Source organism: Ischnura elegans (genome assembly GCF_921293095.1).
Source record: "Ischnura elegans chromosome 13 unlocalized genomic scaffold, ioIscEleg1.1 SUPER_13_unloc_1, whole genome shotgun sequence".
Lineage (NCBI taxonomy): Eukaryota > Metazoa > Arthropoda > Insecta > Odonata > Coenagrionidae > Ischnura > Ischnura elegans.
This window is the reverse complement of record NW_025791657.1, coordinates 10,623,534-10,640,787: the sequence shown is the minus strand read 5'-3', so window position 1 is coordinate 10,640,787 and position 17,254 is coordinate 10,623,534. Positions and strand designations below refer to the sequence as shown.

Below are 17,254 nucleotides of genomic sequence, written 5' to 3'. Positions count from 1 at the left end.
CATTGACAATAAGGGTAACCAGTTAACAGCAAAGAAATAGTCGTTGAGTAGAGCATAGTTGGCCTTCCTAAAGTTAAAGAATGAAATATCACAAGAATCAGGTACAACATTAGAATCAACATTAAAAGCACATTGAAGTGGTGGATGGTGAACATCAGCAGTTACAAGTGGATCATCACATTCAATAGAAATATCATTAATGTTTGAGAGACAAAGATCCAAAATGCGTCCATTTACATTAATCACCGAGTTATGCTGAGACAAACCCAGAAACTGAAGCGATTCGTACACAAGTTTCCCAGTGGACGAGTACCAGTCTGGGAAAATACCTGAATTACTTGAAGGTAAGATATTGTCCGGGAGGTTGTAATCACCAAATACTAATACAAAGGAATCCGGATATTTCTGCAAGTACCTGTCAATCTGCTCTAGACACTATGGACACTATGGACATATGGACGCCCGCTGGTGACATTGAATCTTCCAAGTGGCATTGAATGACTAGTGTTGATGCATCTCCAAGAATCTTGTTTAAAACGCGATTCATGATCTTTAGAAGCAATTGAACTCTTGAATGTGGAACATTATTTTGGTCCCCTACTAAGTTCATTTTTCGACAAATTTTTGACGCCTCGGTTGAAAATTTTCCAAGTGGCATTGAATGGCTAACATTGATGGATCTCCAAGAATCTTGTTTAAAACGCGATTCATGATCTTTAGAAGCAATTGAACTCTTGAATGTGGAACATTATTTTGGTCCCCTACTAAGTTCATTTTTGGACTTAAATTTTTGACGCCTCGGTTGAAAATTTTCCAAGTGGCATTGAATGCCTAGCGTTGATGCACCACCGAGAATCTTGTTTAAAACGCGATTCATGATCTTTAGAAGCAATTGAACTCTCGAATGTGGAACATTATTTTGGTCCCCTACTAAGTTGATTTTTGGACTTCAGTTTTTGAGGCCTACTTTGAATTACTGTTATACAAATTGTATACATTGTGTACAAATTGTATATGCTGTATACAGCATCCCAGACGGCACAGAACCCTCCGTATCTAATTCGTATGTACATAGTACCCATTGACTAAGGGGATACTGTGCCGCTCCGTCGCTTTTCGTCAATGGATAATTTCCATTCGCGGCCTGTCGACGAAGCGCGTACGCAGCATGTGAATGTCCGCTACTAAGCACGTACGATTGGATACGAAGCGCGCAGGAACACGGCACTCAGGCTAATCTCAATCGATTAGGTCGAAATTAGATATATCGTAACTCGCACGATCGAAAAATGTATCGAACGCTACACAATCGATAGCTACCGACCGTAGCGAGAACCTTGATACGAATCATTATGAATTGTAAGTTCTCAATAGGTAAATAACACCATATCATAAATTCTAATTACCATGAAAGACTCACGACCGACAAAGTTTTTGTCGGTTGTGAGTTTTTCATGGTAATTAGAATTCATGATATAGTATTATTTACCCATTGAGAACTTACAAAACTTATTCGGCCACTTAAATAACTGCGAAAAATGAGATTCTCAAGGCTGATTCACGCATCCCCAGCATCCAGCATTCTTAAGTGGCTCGTACTTACTTGGAAACCTTGAGATGTTAATAAGAGTAAATTCTTATTAATTTTGACACTAAATAAGACATCACATAGCCCACGAGCATTAAAAAGCTTGCCCTAAAGCCTGACGAAATAAAATTTTTAAATAAAAATTGCCGATGAAACAGGATTGCTGACACATCTGCTATTAGTATGATTGAATTCATCAAAATGCAAGCAAAAATTAACGTATAGTTCAGTCTAAGCTACTAAAACTTACCCATATCAGGCGCTAAAGTATTTGAAAAATTATTTGGGATGAGTAAAAGTATCTAGGTCACTGCAGTATAAAATGTATCAACCTATTAAAAATATGAAAGTCCTGCCAAACCACCAGCATAAACGCTTGTAAAATAAAACATGGTATCTCTTAGATCACACCTCCGATTTTATACTTACTTTGCATGAAGTCACCACCACAAGAAATTTTAAAGAGGCAGGAAAGAAAAAACCCACAGAAATACAATACATATATTATGTATTTTCTATTGTCAACCACAATAATATTTCCAATTTTCTCTTCTATCCCACATCTAATTTAGCGAAACAATTACTCTTATTCTCTTTCGAATAGAAAATTATTTAAAAGAGGACTGGTCGATACATAAAAACTATCTTCAATACTTTCTCCGCTGAACGTCCACTATCACAGCATCAACTTGCACAAATCAAATCCACATCCACAAATATGTCACTTCTGCCACAATGTCTGTATTATGTATTTTCTATTGTCAACCACAATAATATTTCCAATTTTCTCTTCTATCCCACATCTAATTTAGCGAAACAATTACTCTTATTCTCTTTCGAATAAAAATTATTTAAAAGAGGACTGGTCGATACATAAAAACTATCTTCAATACTTTCTCCGATGAACGTCCACTATCACTGCAACAACTTACACAAATCAAATCCACATCTACAAATATGTCACTTCTGCCACAATGTCTGTCTTCTTGGCGACAGGTAACAGTGAAGCAATGGTACCTTCCTCCAATCTGAGCACCTTCAATTCAGCAAGAATTTTCTCCTCGTCTTCTCGTCCAAGGCCACAGATTACTTTCTGATATCACAATGGTGCGATGTGAAACTCACACACCTAAAATTAATAAATAATAAAATACCATGTAACTTATTAGGTCAAATCATTTCCAATTTTTGGTATTTCTGCATGAGAAATCAAATTACTAGGCTCGTAAATATAGTAAATATTTGTATGCCTGATATTTTTATTGTTTTACACTATAGCATAAGATAATTTGAAATGATGAAAGCCGACGTGTAATACACCATAGGGCAAGCTAAGAAGCAATATTCGATCCTATAAACTTGGCAGCTTATTCCTAGTTTCTCCTTTTAACCACACGTTCACCGAATGAATTAAGACAAAAAAGACAACTAAAATGCAAGAATTTTCAAAATAATTGCTGCTACAATATTTTCAATCACCATTTTTAATACTGAATAGTACTATAGTACTGAATAGTTCGGGATGTTGATGCCACTTCTAACTTAAAATTACATCCAAATAATTACAGCGAGAAACAGTACATACCTCACAGCTTTTCGTAGGGGTGAAATGTTTTCTTCTTATTGCCCAAATGCACTTCTTCTTCAACTCAGGATCTTTTGGAAAGCTAAAACCTTGAACCATGTCCCGAAGTTTCCATTACGTCATCCCGACAATAAACACACGAAAGGCATTTTTAACAAAAATATCTCACAAACACGTTTCTGAAGCCCAGTGAATGAAATTAAAGAATAAGGGAAACTTCACTATTACCAGACACTCTACTTTTCACAAACTTAACCACAAAAATCCCTGAAATGTGGTAAGACGTTACGTGAACGACGCGATCTCCAACGGCTTGTGAAGACATGTGATCTTTCTAGGAGGATATGGCACGATGGCACCAGATGGCACCACCCGCGAAAGAAAATAGTCCCAGACCGAATACAGTTTTATCGATGAGATACAATTTTATCGATGCATATGAATTTGCCAGTCCTCTTGCATCTTTTTTCGTCATTATAGGAAATAAAGAAACAAAACCTTTTTAGTAACTTCCTAAGCGCGATTTTTGTATCTTGATGGTCCACCCTCGTATTCAGGTACGAAAACTTCCTGTGCCGTCTTGGATGTGAATTAATACAGTTTATACAATTTGTATACAATGTATACAAATTGTATACAACCTGTATAAACTGTATAGAAATTTTATACGGTTTTATACAATTTTTTCATAGGGGTGGTTCAATCTAAGACTCATCTTGGTTTCTCAAAGATGCTGTTATAAAATTAATGCTACTCTAATCCATAAGGTTTGTCACTATTTTAGGTGAACATTTAAATTTATCTTATACAAGGTCAAAGTTATATAAAAATAGCATCAGTAACATGCATCTTGGCATTGAATTGTCTTTATTTTCAAAGAAAAGACCAACACATAGTATCGTTGATGTACTGCAATAGAAATAACGTTATACAAGGAGTTGGTATACATCACATTCATGGATCACATTAATGTGAAGTTGAGAAGGTAGAGCATATCATAGAAACATAAAGTTTTGTATGCCATAATGGATTTATTATTGAATATTGAGTATTAACAACCATTATGGATGGCAAACCTGTGATCCTCATTAATCATTTTCATAAAAGACAAATAATGCAAGCAACCATCAAATTTATGAGTAATTCCATTCCCATTGGCAGAAAGTAATCTCCGCTGCATACCACTGCGGACATACCTACACCTATGTAGGGAAAACAAATAGAAAAAGAAGCAGAAATGGTATAAGCAGAGGAAAAGTAAGAAAAAGTAGCAGTTGAAGGAGTAAAAACATTGCTTTTACCACATGGTGATTAATTTTGTCTACCATGGTCTCATTACAGCTTACCATTTTAGAGGTCTCACCTTGAACATGTTACACTGTAACGAAACCATGGTCAGACACAATAAATCACCATGTGGAATTAGTAAAGTTTTTATTCCTTCATCTCTTATGATAAAGCATTTCCACCGAGTTACACCCACTACTATTAACTATAGTAAGAATAAACCTAGACCACACATGAAAGACTGTCATTCAGACTCCTGCTTATTGTACAGTGGGTGTGCCTTGGGAGGTTCAGTATGAAGAGTGCCAAAAAAAATGTTTCAGCACATTTGAAGAGAAAAAGTGGCTTGGACATCAAAACTGTTGGTATTGAACACCAATGTTTGTTGGAAACCCCTAAACATTGATGTAACTGTTTCGATTAGTTTTAGATTATGAAAGATTAGAAGATGGGTTAAGTGAAACAAGGTACATACCAAGCTTGTAGTGATAAAAAGTCACCAAGGAGTCAAGCAGTTTATCCTGCAATCTGAAGGCCTGGTTACACGGTACATAAACACATAGTTAATGCGTGAAATCATGAACGATTTTGGTGGACCGGAACAGAACATATACAACTGGATGAACCACATAGAACAGGTTCTATTTTCTGTTCCTGCGTCCACACAAGTTTGGTGGTTATACAGTGCATTTTCATGTTCATTCGCGCATTCAATCATTTAGGCATTAACTTGAGCATGTTAATGTATCACGTAACCAGGCTTTACAGATGGTAGACTTCCTAGTAGATCTAAGAATTATTATTTATACATAGATTAGTATTCTGAGAAAAATGCACACCAGAGTATTTCCATTGAAATAATTAGTCAACCAAACAACCACTGAACAGCATCCTTTGGATTAGTATTTTAAATATTACGATTTAGAAGGGGTTGTCCAGAAGCCTCACCCAAATTTGAACCTGGGAGAATCTGGTTGAGTTAGTCTGAAAAATTAAAAATACATCAGTAACAGAAAAGCAACATATCAAAACCTTCAGATTAAAAAATTGAACAGAAACCATTAAAATCAAAGCAAAGTAAGATGAGTCAAAATAATCTTATTCTAACATGCCTCCCATTCCTAAGGCTATTCATTGCTATTTGAGGATCTATTGCTTTGGGGATATATTGCTATAGAACATGGCAGATATGCATGGTTTCAATTAGTATAATCATGGATATATAATAATTATATTCTATTTTGGAAAACCAGTTATGTAAGTCAATGTAAGAAGCTCATTAGGCTACTCATTGACACTAAAATATCATTCAGCAGGTAATGGGTTACAATGTAAATTTCTAAAAAGTAATTGACCCTAGTTGCTTCAAAATAAAATATTATTACATCACATGAACTCACCACTTGCATATTAATCAAATGATATATGTTATAATATAAATAATCCCTTTCCTTTAACACTACATGATTTTTTTGGAGATGCCACCATGGCAATGTGAGTTCCATCTATTATTCTGATTTTCATAGGGAATACATACATCACATATAACCAGTAAAAACCAACCACTTAATGCATGACGCGTACATACTTGCCTAAGAAATATAGCATTCAGTCTACTGCGTTCACTATTCACGGATGTTCATAATTTTTTAAACCAAGTTAGTATATACCTACGCCAGCGCCAAGATATTGAATGTTGGCTATGGTCCACGGTCACCCATCGTTAAACCCACACAGCACATCGTTGCCAGAGGACGTCCGCTGCGCGTCCGTCGCGTCCTCTCAGTGTCCGCGGATTTTCAGGACAGCCAGAGGACATCCGCCGGCTGTCCTGGCCATCCGTCCGCACACTGTCCTATCTTGGATGTCCAGCGGACGTCCAGCTAGTGTCCCATTATGCAGGGTTTCGGAGTTTTGGTTTCCTCACTCACCTCCTCAAGGAGGAACTCCGAGAGAAAGTCTCGAGATCCTCCTCCGAGTAGGGAGTGTAGGAGAAGGGAGAAAGAAAAAAACTCTCTCTCGTTTCTGAAGCCAGAATACTTCCTCCCGATCGAGGAAGAGGAAATTTTTCGTGGAGGAAGAGTTATTTTGAGGATTATTTTAGGTAACCAAGTGTAATCCTCTTGTTGGAGTGTGGACTCTGGGAGGAAATTATAAACTATTTAACGAAAAAAAAAATTTGACATTTTTACCGTTTCTATAGTTTAAGAACAACAAATGTACGCTATTTTTAAGTTTTACATTGTTTATAACAATTAATTAAGTTTAAACAAAGTTAGCAACAATTTAAGTAACATTTACGAGCGTTAAAAATTTCTACATGCCTTACGGGTTAAACAACAACAATTGAACGGACTTATGACTCTCTACATTATTTATAACAATTTTTAAAGTTTTAACAAATTTAGCAACAATTTTAGCAATTTTCAAAAAATTAAAAATTTCCGCATGTTGTACGGTTGAGAAGCGTTGGATGAACAATAAACCCGTACTCTTTCATGATTATAAAAATTACTTAAATTTAGCAACTTTTACAAAAATTAACAACAGGAATAATGGAATTTATCGATTTTTACTGAAATTTTATATTATGTACCAATGTCCTGCCGACGTCGCGTAGCCGTCTCGGGGACATTCCATTCCTGCAGGTTAAATGAACTCTTTCAACTTATTGATTAATTAATATTTACTCTCTAGGGATTAAAAAATCTCAGAGGCGATTGATTGGAAAGTATTTTAATGAAACATAACGCTTTAAATTCATTTTAATTTTTAATGGTAAGAATTCTCCTAAAATTATCACGGCATCGATGGCCTCATTCCCAGATTAGACATTGTAATTGTCCAATTTAAGGATAGGCAATAGAAGGTAAGTACTGCCGTACCTTTACTTTATATTGAAATTCTAGATTTTTTGGTGGCGAACGAATTTTGAATCTACCGCTACTCCGCGATACAGATTCTCCACATTCCTCCGTTCCTCCTTTCCAACAGAGGAACCGGAATGGAACACCGGAGACAGCATGGTGGTTTGGCGGTTACAAAGATGCAGCTACATGTATTCCAAGTAAGTTTGATGTGACATCCAAATAATTTTTTCTTGGCGTTCACTGTCGGCAGTATAGTGTTTCCGCATGCTCCTTATATTTCTTATAACTCAGCCTGTAACATCTCGAGGAAAAATATGGCTCTGCTTGGAACAACATGACCGTCTCGGTAAAACCGTTACTTGGCAACTAAAGGTAGCGTCTTTTTCCGTTGTTCATGGTGAAATTTTCGCTTTTGTTCCTTGTTTACATGATATAATTTAAAGTGGAAGTTCTTGTACTATAGTCTCTGTACGCGAGAACGTATAGGAAATAATGTAAGTGCTAGCGTATAAAATAGAACCTGTTGTTTTGATAACGTAGGCTACGGCTGAATTTGTTGTCCGAACGGTCCGTTTGGTTCCGTTCCTAAATCAAATCAAGTAGGGTTCTTGGCAATAAATATAACTAGGAATTGACCCACATCTCGTGATATTAAAATATATATATATATAACTAGGAATTGTACTTACGTGTAACCGGGGGATTTTGCAACACGCATATATGATTAATAGGTTTCACGTAAATTATTAATTCTTTGAAATCGGAGTACACCGTGTGATTTCTTTTGATATGTATATTCACGCACGCATCGAAAAAGAACATGTTATGATAGGATGTTAGAGCGTAGGTTTCCGCGGCGATGGTTTGATCTCTGCATTTCTCCAGGGTTTTCTTCCGCGTCAGATTGTTGGTTGACAACAGTTTCGCTGGCTATCCTGCCAGCGTCTTCAGGTCGAAGGGTTATGATAGGATATGGCGATTAAGGTTATGATAGGATAACCACCAATGTTTAGCCTTTTTACAAAAAGTTTTTATACTCTTTATCTGTTTGATGGAACTAGGTTAATAATTAAAAATTTTAGGTCCTAAATAAATAAATGATCTATTATGTCAGTAAAGATAAGGCTTAGGGATTAAAAAATTACAATGCCGACGTAACTTTTATAGCGTTTAATATATTTTTTCTGCCCAACTTTGCTAACCTACTAAATTATAAACTAATTTAACTACAAACTAAGTAACTGTGCTATTAGTCATCCATGCATTTAATTTAGTGGAAACTATAGGACGACTGTAAGAAACTTGGGATGAATCTAAACAAGGTCTAATTATAAGTGATATATTGTGTAAACAAACCTTACGGCTATGTTACATGGTTCATTTATTTGCTCAAACTGCTGCATGAAATCTTATACCCAGAAAATAGAACTTGTGCATCTTTTCGTACAGCCATCGGTACACATTTTGGTGTAGAGTATCGTGAACCTGATATATTTACCTGGAGGCATTTACTGACTATAGCTTTCATGTAGTGGAGTTGAATAAAAATACCTTATCTGTATTTTATTTAGTTCCTATTTCTATTTATAAGTTTGTATGTCTCTCTTCTTATAATTGTCTGTATACTTATTTGTCTTCATTCTTTACAGATGTTGCTCTGAACCAGGACGATACAGCCACCAATTCTAGTGTGGAAGTTACAGTGAAGAGTTGGCTGGAACATGCTAAAGCAAGGCATGAGAGAGAGGTGTAAGTATTCGTTTGATTATTATATAGGTTTGGGCAAGGAGGAATAATTTTGGTCTGGATACTTTTTTCGCAAGTTGCTCCTGTTAAGGGAGCTCATATAAAGTAAATTTAAATAATTATTGAACATCTTGTAATACAAGGTTCACCCTTCCATGCTAAAGGTAGAGAAAATAGTATTGTTATGTATTATTTTCAGATGCAGATTCCACTACCAAGTAATTCAAACATTTGAAAACAATTTTTGTTCTGCATATGGGAGGTATAATTACCAAAAACATGGTTGAAAAGGATCTCATGCTCTATAAAAGTTCGATGTATAACACCTGTAGAACTTAAGAATGGGATAACTTATTCAACAGGGATGGTAGTTGCACAGTACTACAGAAGCTACTATTTTCTAGTAGCTCTAGCTAACTAAGATGTTTTGAAGTAGGTGTTGTTGTAGGAGCTATAGAAATTTCAGTAGCTCACAGCAGGCTTTAGCTGCTATTCACCTGTTATGTCTCTGTCGAAATGTGAATATTGCCAGTGAGCTAGGTTTTCACTTTTGCCTCGATACCAGACTACATTAGAAGATCTATTTTAATTATTAAGATTGGAAGAATTCGGAGATCTAAATCATGGAATGGCCTTAACTACAGCAAGTTTTTGCTAGTTTTTCAAAGTTTCTATTTTTTTTTTAAGTTGCATCTCGGCCAATGCAGCTAAGTGGTTTGTGTGCCAAATCAGTGTGGCTGTTTTCACACTAATCCCAAGAGATCTAGTCCACTTAAACTTCCTCCTTTAAATTTTCTAGTTTCCTTTACTCCTATATCATATTCAGCTCCTCTGCATTAGTCTTCCTTAGCTCCAGCTTATGTAACACAATTCACTCTAGTGTAGTCATAATCTTCAAGCAGAGACCAATTGTTCAGAAATATTATCCTCCATTTGAATGCTTTTTCCAATATCTTTTTCGAGACCTCTACTTAGCTGTCTGGCAAGGATGGATCAAAGAATTTTTTTCTAGATGGTGCATCAGGGTCTAACAGGCAAACAGTCTTCTCATATTTGGGATTAAAATCTAGTTCAACAATTGTTCTATGAAAAATGTTCTTAATCATAATGTATACATTACTAACATATTAATATTTTTACTCAAAATCTTTTCTTATTTAAGAACAAGAAAAAGTTAAAGAAAAGTTTGTAAAATGTATTCAGCCTCTAATGGACAGGTTTCCTAATTTTGAAACCTTAAGAATGTTAAACACGTGACTAATAAGACTGTAGCGTCCTGTCTTATGTAATCTGCTTGTTACGTACAAGATACAATTTCTTGCTACAATGAAATGTTTATATACTTCATTATTACAGGAGCAGTGCAGGAGAGCATGACCGCTGAAAAAGATGTGGAGGTTGCCATCCAAAACTGGCTAAGGCACGCCAAGGAGCGGTTGCAGGGGAAGAAGAAAATTTAATAATATGTATGTAGTTTCTTGCATTGTATTATTTTAAGAAGCCAAATAAATATTGTGCATGGAATTGATGCCTTATTTGTTTAAATTCTTGTCTGGACCTATTATTTATTTGTATCGAACAAAATGCAATCCTAACCTAAACGTGTCCTCAAGGTGTCCAGAGCGGACAATTTCAGGTCGTCCATAGGCCACCTTTTTTACTGACATGCGGACTTGCAGCGGACATCATTTTGTATGAATTCGGCTGTCCGTAGGATGTCCATAGGCCACTTGGCGGACAATCACCGGATGTCCGAAAGGTGTCCGTGTGCTGTGTGGGAAGAGATAGTCATTTATAGTTTTTGTCACCTCTTCCACACTCCGGCACAAAAAGCTTCTCTCCATGTTCATATATGCATCATAAGCTATGTATGGCACTTATTGTCCAACAGCATTGAATGTAAGAGTAGCCAATACCTGTAATGAAATGAGGGTTTATCTTGAGGCAAAGTTGAACATTTGTCGACACACACGGTTACATGCGCGAGTGAGAAACATCCTTAATGTATTTTCATGGTTATATATTCGGCTATTTTAAGTTAGAGATAAGCTAATATGTAATGAGGCCCATATTACACAATTAAATACAAGATACCAATACTCGGAATTAGTAACACAATAAAACTATAGTAATCAACGTCCCGTCAAAAGAAACTAATGACCGAGGATATTTTTCGCAAAACTACCATTCTAATACGAAAGATCAAAGCCAAATTTGAAGAACAATAAATAAACTTATCCTAAAATAGCGAAATACGGTAACGGAAGGACATTTGCACTGTTAAAACACTTTTAAACGAATTATTCAGGATGAACGGTAAAACAATTCAATTGCACTTATCGAGTTTGAGTAAATAATCATTCCAGCAAGGCACAATTTGCTTCTCAACAACCAGAAGTTGACTCTCCACCACATATCCCACTCGGCAGAAATGAAAATGTAGAGAAAACAACAAGTGAACGTATTTACATTGTACGCGCTTTGCGTACGGCATTATTTGTTTTGGGGGCAAATTCAAATACACCAATTTAAACTGAGTGAAAAGGAAATCAGAAGCCTTTTTCGCCTCAGTGAAGACTGAAGCAATCTCTGATTGATGCCATACATCTCCGAAGCTTCACGGACATCAGCTGTAAGTAATGTAAACAAAGTAAGTACACATGTTTCATGTATGAATATTTATTGTTTTTAATCATAGAAATTTTACACCGATTTCTGGTTGTGATCCAAAGTTAAATAAGATGTGAAACGTGAAGAAGTCTAACTTAATTACCGCTGTTCTAACTTGCAATATCTTAATAAATTGAGGACATTATTATGCTAAGTTGGAGTGCAAAAGTTTAATAAATCATTAAAAAAGATCATGTTTCATGTAAAGAAGGAGAATGAGGAACTCCGAAAAGCGATGTGCTGGCATCATGACATTAATTTTAAAGGCGTCTCCTCTTCTCCTGAAATTACGCTGTGCTCTCTCCGCAATTAAATCCTCGTCTTCAAAATTCTCATGCGCGTGCATTAACATCATAAAGTCCGCCATGTTGTTTACTTGGTATCCATCGTAGTCAATCCTTCGTAATCATCTCGACCGATAGCTACCGAGTCAGATAATTACGAAGGGTTTTTACAAGTGAAATTTTTACGAGTGATTCAAACACACCAAAACTCCGAATCGCTCGTAATTGTACCACGTGACTCCTTGGTTACGTGCTCGGAATAATTACGAGCGATTCAAACACAACCCCCCTGGTCAGTAGAGGTGGGAATTTCGGTTCATTTTGTGGATTCGGTTCATGGGATTTGATTCTTGGCAATGATTCGGTTCTTTAAATCGTTCATAATGAACCGAATGAACCGTGTGATTCTCGAATCCATGGGGGGTGTGCTTGAATCGCTCGAGATTAATTCCGATACGTAACCAAGGACTCGCCCGGAAAATTTCGATACGGAATGTGATTTGGTGTACTTGAAACGCTCGAGATGAGATTTTGCTCGGGATCTGCTGATTCCGTGTCGGTATGAAAGCCGAGTGGTCGTAGTTAGGTGAGATTTATAATTACGTATCGGAATCTAAAACAATATGGCGGATGGTATGGTAAATTTTTGGCTAATGAGAGAACTAGAGGAGGAAGAAGGGGGAGTTTTGAGAAGAAGGAGATATTTCAGAGGAAGAGAAGATGCCTTCAGCTTGAGCAACGGCGAATTCAAGAGCCTTTTTCGTCTCTCAAAGCCAATGGCGAGAGATTTAATAGAATCTCTCGCAGACGTTATCCCGGAGGGAGGAAGATCATCATCGCTTTCCGTTGAAACAAAGGTAAGTAACATTCTGCTGCTGAAAAAGCTCCGGGGTTTTATGTTTCTTTACAAGTATATATTTCTTTACGTAATGTATTCCATTCATCTTGAGTTCAAAAGTTTTCTATGACATTCCTAAATTTTAAAAGCATATACATTGCCATAACTTCATCTTATCATGCCCTTTATGATTATTTCACTACATTCATGGCTGCTCGTGTGATTTATATGCTGCAAAATTATGTTTTTTTCTAAGACCATATAATTTCACGTTTGAATGTACCGCCGAACGTGTTGACAAACACGGCACGATCCTCGAAAGTATCTGTGGTCAGTTTACCGTGTTTCCTGTTGTTGTTCAGCAATTTCCGAGGACGTGCATTGAATTACATTTAGTAATGTTTGGTCTCCGAAATATTCTTGGAATAGTCCATCTTATTAAAGCTTATCGTCAAAGTTAAGTTGTAAAAAGTTGGCCTCTAAACATATTAATATTACATTTTGTCAATGTTTCAATTATAGTTCAATGAGTAGGATTTTATTTTAATAGACCAGCTGCTTCTTCTTAGATCTGTTTTCTCGTAGAATTTTTAATTGTTTTGAAATGAATTGTTTAAATGTTATGCGTATTTATTTTTAAAGGGATCGGTAAGTCGTATTTTCACTTCTTGTTGTGCTGTGGTAAGTATGTTTTTAAAACTCACTGCCCTAGTGATGAGGTGGTTTTTCATCAATCACCATACATTTTTCAGAATTAATGCAAATTGGGAAGAGTCACTTGCTTCTGCGGTCATGTAACGAAGGACAATAGTTTTGTTTAAGTCAACCTCAGTCACCATTACTTATAGCTTACTTATTTCAAGGTGTTGGCAGCACTACGATTTTATGCCACTGGCTCATACCAGTCTTGTATTGCGCAAGACTGTACAACGGCAATGTCTAGATCAAGGGTCAGCAGGGTCATTAATGAAGTCACCAGTGGCATAAATGACCACCTCTTCAATCGTTGGGTGAAGCTTGACCTAAGTCATGATGCAGTGGCTAGGACAAGGCAGAGGTAATGCATTTCACTTGTACTATATGTTTAAGTAGAGCATTTTCTTTCTTGAATGTTTGTAATAATGCCCTTCTTTAGATGAGTTCTAAGTAATTGTCACTGTCAAGGGTCATTAGAGTCACAAATGAGGTCACCAATGCCATAAATGACCACCTATTTAATCGTTGGGTGAAGCTTGATCTATATCGCTACCCAAGTCATTGACCACCCATGAAAACCATTTCTCCTAACCCTTCAGCAGATTGTAAGTTAAAACATTAAAACCCATCAAAATCTGTATTAAAAAGGAAGGGAAAATGTCAAGCACAATCAAGGAAAGTGCATTGAAATGTGATGTGAATGATTTCGTTTAACTAACAAGCATGAATTATATGCATAAAAACCTACCAGATTTAATAAGATTATACATGCTGTGATATTGTTTGTATTATTACATGTCTTCTCTTATGCTATTGCAATATTTTTCTGTTAGTAAGTGATTCAGAATATGTACTTTAAAATCTTATTACATATTAAGAGATAAATAATTTTTGTATGAATCTCATTCGCAGTAGTATCAATTCATTTCAGATTTTATGAAAAATATGGATTTCCGGGGGTTATTGGTGTGGTTGATTGTACCCACGTTGCCATTGTGGCACCCCCTCATAACCACCCAGTATTTAAAGAGAAAGATTACTTTAACCATAAAAGATATCACTCTTTGAATGTACAAGTGGTAAGACTATGTTTTTATGGCAGCTTCAACATATATATGTAATGAGCAGTTTAATTTTCCTTGCAATTTCTAGTTACTTATGTATATTTTTCAAAGATAGTCATAGTGTTACTATTAACTGGCCATGTTTGCCGAGAAAAAAACTATCCTTGGTCTTGATTAAAACTTACTGAAATTCATTATTTGAATGGAATTGGTAATATTTTTAATTGTAAGTCTCACTCTTCTTATGGCTCAATCAAGTACAATACCTGAAATGCTAATTTAGATGCATGAAATTATTTTTCTAGGTGTGTGACACGGACCTTAAAATAACAAATATCAACTCACGGTACTGTGGCTCGACTCATGATGCTTACATCATCTCTCATTCTGCTTTAAAGCCAGCCCTCACTCAAGCATATGAGCGGTACAATGTGTGGCTCTTGGGTAATAGACATGCCTATTTTTCCATGTTTCTCAGTCATGATTTGAATGGGTGTATCTTAATCTTTTTATTTTATTTGTAATTTTGAGGTAAACATTCCTACTCGGTGGTTACATAATATGTACTATTCATTACATCATTGTTATCATATTTACTAAGCAATATTGGATTCAAACCATCAGATATGCCCTTTGGAATTTTATCACACTTTCAAAATAGAAGATTTTAATTTCTTCGACTATTAGGTTAGTGACACAAGAATTAACTTGGTCTGTAATTATTTCTATAGGTGACTGTGGATACCCTGTTGCCCCCTGGCTGATGACACCTGTCCCAGGTTATTTTGCTCCTAACACCCCAGAGGACAACTTCAACCGTTCCTTGACGAGAGCACGCAGCACGGTTGAAAGGTGCATAGGGGTATTAAAGAGCAGGTGGAGATGCCTCTTGAAACATAGAGTATTACACTATTTGCCGGACAAAGTGAGCAGAATTGTCAATAGCTGTGCTGTACTGCACAACATGTGTGTCGAAGAAGGTTTGCCCCTAAATGCTGAAGACATGGTAGAGTTGGAGGAATTAGGAGTTGATGTAGTCCCTGACCAAAATGTACTTGGGAATCAGCGAGGGCGGGACATAAGAAACAGGCTAATTGCCACTCATTTTACTTGAATGTTAATTTCTTCATTGTTCACTTTTGATTTTACTTTTTACTGCCTGTATACATAGTTTTTTGGCACTTTTTTGTCCAAATAGTGCTTATTTATTTATTTTTATTTATTTATTCGCTCCAGGACATGCAGTTACATGTATAGAACAAGTCAAAATATATACAAGTACCAGTCAAGTATTCCACTTCAACGAAATAAATTCATCCACAGAATAGAAGGAATTACTAAGGAGGTATTTATACAGTTGGGATTTGAACAGTGAAAAGGGTTTTGTTTCCCTAAATTTATGTGGACGGCAGTTGAACAATTTCACCCCTGCATAAAGGGGTTTTTACTAAAGAGGGTGAGGCTATGAGTGACCACCCTAAAATCCCTGGACGCTCTGGTGTTATGATTATGAACATCAGCATTAATTTCAATTCCAAAGAAACTTTTATGGAGACAGACAAAAATAACAGTAGAATATATATACAGACTAGGTAATGTTAGTATTCCTAGGGATTTAAAGTGTGTCCGGCAACTACTTCTCCCTGGAGTGTTGCTTAAGATCCTGATGGCCAATTTTTGAAGTTTAAAAAGCCTCGTAGTATGGTGAGAATGGCCCCAAACTACTATTCCATATTTCAATCGGCTATGAACATGGGCATGGAAGACCAAAAGGGCTGATTTAATATCTGAGAGAGCTTTAATTCTTCTTAATAAATAACAACCGGTTGCCACTTTGGTGCAAAGATTGTCTATATGCACTTCCCAAGATAATGTTTCGTGAACATACAGACCTAGGTACCTAGTTTCTGCCGAAGAGCATAAAATTTTACCATTTAGCCTGAGAAGAGGAGTACAAATTCTTTCCCTCTGAGGAGTACGAAATTGTATAAAAGTAGATTTTTTTTTCATTGATAAGAACTCTATTATCAACACACCACTTATTCATTAAACTGATATTATGTTGCACTTCATATTGTTTATTTAAATATTTCTAGCGATGATTACCTTACTAATTATCCTACTATTGTTATCTATCCATGGTTTTCATTTATTTTGTTATTGCACTCATGTTAGAGTGCATTTGATATCATGAATCATTCCATTCAGTGGGATCATCATTTGAAGTTGTCTGCAGTATATGTTTACATTTTACAAGGCTTAGTGTTCAATCAAAAATTATCTATATCCCATGCATAAAGTAAACAAATGAGTAGGATATACTTTAGGCTCTAGCTATATATTTTAACTAGAATTTCTACACCGAAAGGTATAGGGTCAATAATTATTGATTTGGTGTACTTCACAATTCTGTTCCATCGATTACACTCAGATTTTTATAGGAAAATGGTGTCACTAAAATTTAATAGAGATGTGTAATGTGGAATAGGGTTGATCAGGATGATATGTAAAAAGTCTCAATTTGAACCCATCTTCACTGCTGGAATACCTTCAACAAAAAAATAATAAAATGGAACTGGGCTGTTCAGAATATGAAGGTGTTTCTCCGCATGTGTGATCAAGTGCA

At 36.0% G+C, this 17,254-nt stretch overlaps 1 protein-coding gene across 1 annotated transcript; it reads left to right on the top strand.

Annotated features, from left to right (window-relative positions):
- Nucleotides 1–12,512: 12,512 nt before the first annotated feature.
- On the top strand, nt 12,513–15,786 carry LOC124172252 (putative nuclease HARBI1). Its single transcript, XM_046551671.1, has 4 exons — nt 12,513–13,925; nt 14,496–14,643; nt 14,934–15,072; nt 15,360–15,786. The coding sequence occupies exons 1-4, from the start codon at nt 13,804–13,806 to the stop codon at nt 15,740–15,742; spliced, it is 792 nt and encodes a 263-aa protein (XP_046407627.1). The 5' UTR covers nt 12,513–13,803; the 3' UTR covers nt 15,743–15,786.
- The last annotated feature ends 1,468 nt before the right edge of the window (nt 15,787–17,254 follow it).